At 31.6% G+C, this 3,365-nt stretch overlaps 1 protein-coding gene across 5 annotated transcripts in view; it reads left to right on the top strand.

Annotated features, from left to right (window-relative positions):
- IKKbeta (inhibitor of nuclear factor kappa B kinase subunit beta) overlaps window positions 1–1,748 on the top strand; it is a 21,006-nt gene extending 19,258 nt beyond the window's left edge. For all 5 annotated transcript variants that reach the window (XM_043001458.2, XM_043001464.2, XM_043001490.2 and 2 more), the window contains exon 15: window positions 151–1,748. In XM_043001458.2, the coding sequence (XP_042857392.2) occupies window positions 151–340 (190 nt within the window). In that variant the 3' untranslated portion in view covers window positions 341–1,748. The remainder of the gene's footprint in view (window positions 1–150) is intronic.
- Window positions 1,749–3,365: the final 1,617 nt, after the last annotated feature.

The raw sequence follows: 3,365 nt of genomic DNA, 5'->3' as shown, positions 1-3,365 counted from the left end.
TCCATATGAATGTTGGCCTCTTTTAATCTTTCTGTAATTTAAGTATATAAATATAGCAATTATTTACAATATTCTCACAAATACTAGCAAGTCATAGGATGTCTAATGTATAATTCGATTCACTTTTTAAACCCTCATGCACAATTTCAGGATGGTGGAGATGCTCTCAGGAAATGTGAACTCCAACCTTGTGATAGGTGCTGTCAGGTCTCCGAGTGCCATGAGCTCTCCAATCACGACAGATGGCCTCACGCTGCCACCTGCCTCCCCCGACAAGAGGACTCCGTCACCAACCAGTCTAGCTGCTCTGAATAAGAAGGCAGTTGAAACATCCTTGTAGTCTCCTGCTGGTATATCATTGATATTAGAAACGGATATAATTGAAAATTTATGTTTTTATAGGTATCTTAATTACTGAACCTTTTCACCGAAGAGGAAAATGATGAATCATTTAATTATTTTCATGGTTCTGCAAGTACTATCAGCTTATTATATGATAAGAAATGATATATTCCGTGTGAAGATATATCACCACAAATATCTCATCTTGTACTATATAATTTATTTAAGATATATTCTATATATACAGTCTGTTACTTATGTGACTGTAGTGTTATTGGAGAAATATTGTATCAGAGATTTATATGCAGCAGGAACTGCTTTGTTATCTCAATGGGACTTATGTGAAAGGCAGATGTGTGTATATATATGTATATGTAGATGTATATATATATATATATATATATATATATATATATATGTAATATATATATATATATATATATATATATATATATGTATATGTATATGTATATGTATATGTATATATATATATATATATATATATATATATATATATATATATATATATATATATATATATATATATATATATATATATATATGAATAAAATGTATACATATATAGACACCCCATATACAAACAATCAGATGACCACTCCTGCAGTAAAAGAGAAAATGATAATTTTTTATGATGCTTAATTTGTTTTTTATTGATGTGTGTGTGATATGTTTCATATCAGTTATATTTTGGGCAGTGTGTTTTCCATTTTCTTATTCAGAATAAATACAATAATATCCCAGACAAATCTGGGATTGCTAGGCATTCAAATGTGTGTGACTAGACTTCAATGTCTTTGTTTCATTCATGCGCTTGCTTCTTGGTGTGCATATCATGCTTGCTGGAGATGAACTTTAGCAACTGACGGATAAATTATTAATAATTTGATATGAATGTACATCATTAAGTGTATAGCAGAATAATAAAGCAAGTGAAGACACAATTTCATAAAGCACTAATGGCCTCTACCTATCTCCATAAACTCACAGGTCAACTTGCCCATTGGTAAAAAAGTTTAAAAGTTTGATGGTGAATATACAGGTCAACTTTTAATTGTGTTCACTTAGCTTCATATGTGACACATTGAATTGTATTTCATGTGTAACATACAATAGATATGAAATATTCCTTTGTATTAAAACTGCAGATGCTTTTCTATACATTGGCTTACCTGTATGGAGAGATAGTCTAGTGATTAATATTGTTTAATTAGATGCTTTTTCCTACTTCAGAAATTAGGAAATTGAGGTTTTGTTTTTAAGTTCAAAAGTTGCATTTGCACTGACTTGAGAATTTCAGTGTCACATTTATAGCAAAAAGTGCCTTTCAAAAAGTATTTATTTAAGTAAATAACAATTCTGAAAGCAATTTAAAAAAAAAAAGAAAATTACAGTTAGAAAGGAGAAGCTCAACTTTAATGTTATAATTTATTTCATTGTATACACAGGTGCATAATAATTAGGTGCCAATATTGTTTCTTCTGCTTCTACTTCTACTTCATGTATGCCTGCATGTATGAGTGTATCAATGTTTATTGTTATGGGTGTGAATGTGTGTTTATGCATGTACATGTCCATGTATACAAGCACATTTGTGTGTGAGTGCAGTAGGCATGTATGATAACGACTCAATTACCTGGTCACTTTATTCTCAAAAGAGTTTTGGAACTGATACTGTTCCTTTTATGTCACAAATGATCTGCAACACAATTATAAATTGCAATATTATAGCTATTAGTTTATACTTCAGTTTCATTGGTGTATGTTTAACCCAGTGGCACCAGGTGACATGTACGTGTGTCATGGCTCGCCTGGACCCATCTTGCCATGGCAGGGGATTTGGATGTTAGAACATTCATTTTGTGTCTTTGTACCATGTTATTTGACATGGCACAAAGTATAATCATAATCATGATTATCATATTTATGATAATGTATTATTGAGGAAATTTGAAATTTGGCATGTTTATGTTTGTCTGTCAGTTTGTTTCCCATTCATTTGTCTTCCCTCCCACTACCACAACCAATAGGCACATCTTTGAACATGACTTAACTAACCTCTGCCTTGTTGTGTAGCCATTTCTCAAAATCAAAATTTTGCTCTTGCCTTTTCATTATATAAATGTTTTTGTACTCCCATTAAATTATGCCATTTCCATCTCATAAGAGTCTAATTGGCATCAATCAAACCTTACAATATCAGTCTGTTACAACCTCCCTGAGCAATGAGATGGAAGGTCACAAGAAGTTAAACCCTCAACTCACGTACTACACATTCAGGTCAACAGTATTCCAAGAAAAAGGTTTAAATTTTGTTGATGGGGTGTTGCATGTGGCTGCTTTCTCAAAAGTAATCCCAGACATGGTGCTCACTCAATTTAAATTTATCCTGGCCAGTGGACCATCCACCTTAAAAACATCCTGGTGTCATTGGGTTAACAAAATTGTAGATGATTATATTATCTTGAAAAGCCTAAGATGTGTGATAACTCAGAACATGAAAACCATGTGTATATGATAAAATTTTACTTCAGATCTTTGATATTTTGGATATGAATTTGAACTTGTCTGACTTATTTTGTGGTTACTTGATACTGACCATTTTTATTTTGGTGTCTGTGATACCAAGTGTTCATTATGCTGCAACATTGAATAGGTGCTTGTGCAAGAACAACTTTTACGAATCTTGAATAGGGTGTAGGAATGTAAATCCTTAACTTTTCTTCATTATTCATGTATTAGCACTAACACATACATATACACACACCTTTTTCTATGAAATGAGGAAAATGTATTTTTATGTAATGATTTTCCAATGTGTATGGCTATAACCAAGTATTCTAAATTTTAACCCTTCCTGTTTTCCCACTTCTGTTTTCTTCACTTTTAATAGATATAACTCATACAATTACTTGTGTGAATAAAGAAAAAAAACTCACATATTTTATTGAACTTTGAGGAAACAGTGATACATGTAAACACAATTACTTATAAAGACTTGAGTA

The sequence above is a fragment of the Penaeus japonicus genome, unplaced genomic scaffold (assembly GCF_977035675.1).
Source record: "Penaeus japonicus unplaced genomic scaffold, GWHDUDI00000001_assembly GWHDUDI00000018, whole genome shotgun sequence".
Taxonomy (NCBI): domain Eukaryota; kingdom Metazoa; phylum Arthropoda; class Malacostraca; order Decapoda; family Penaeidae; genus Penaeus; species Penaeus japonicus.
The sequence above is the reverse complement of the archived record's forward strand: the minus strand, read 5'-3'. Positions and strand labels throughout refer to the sequence as shown.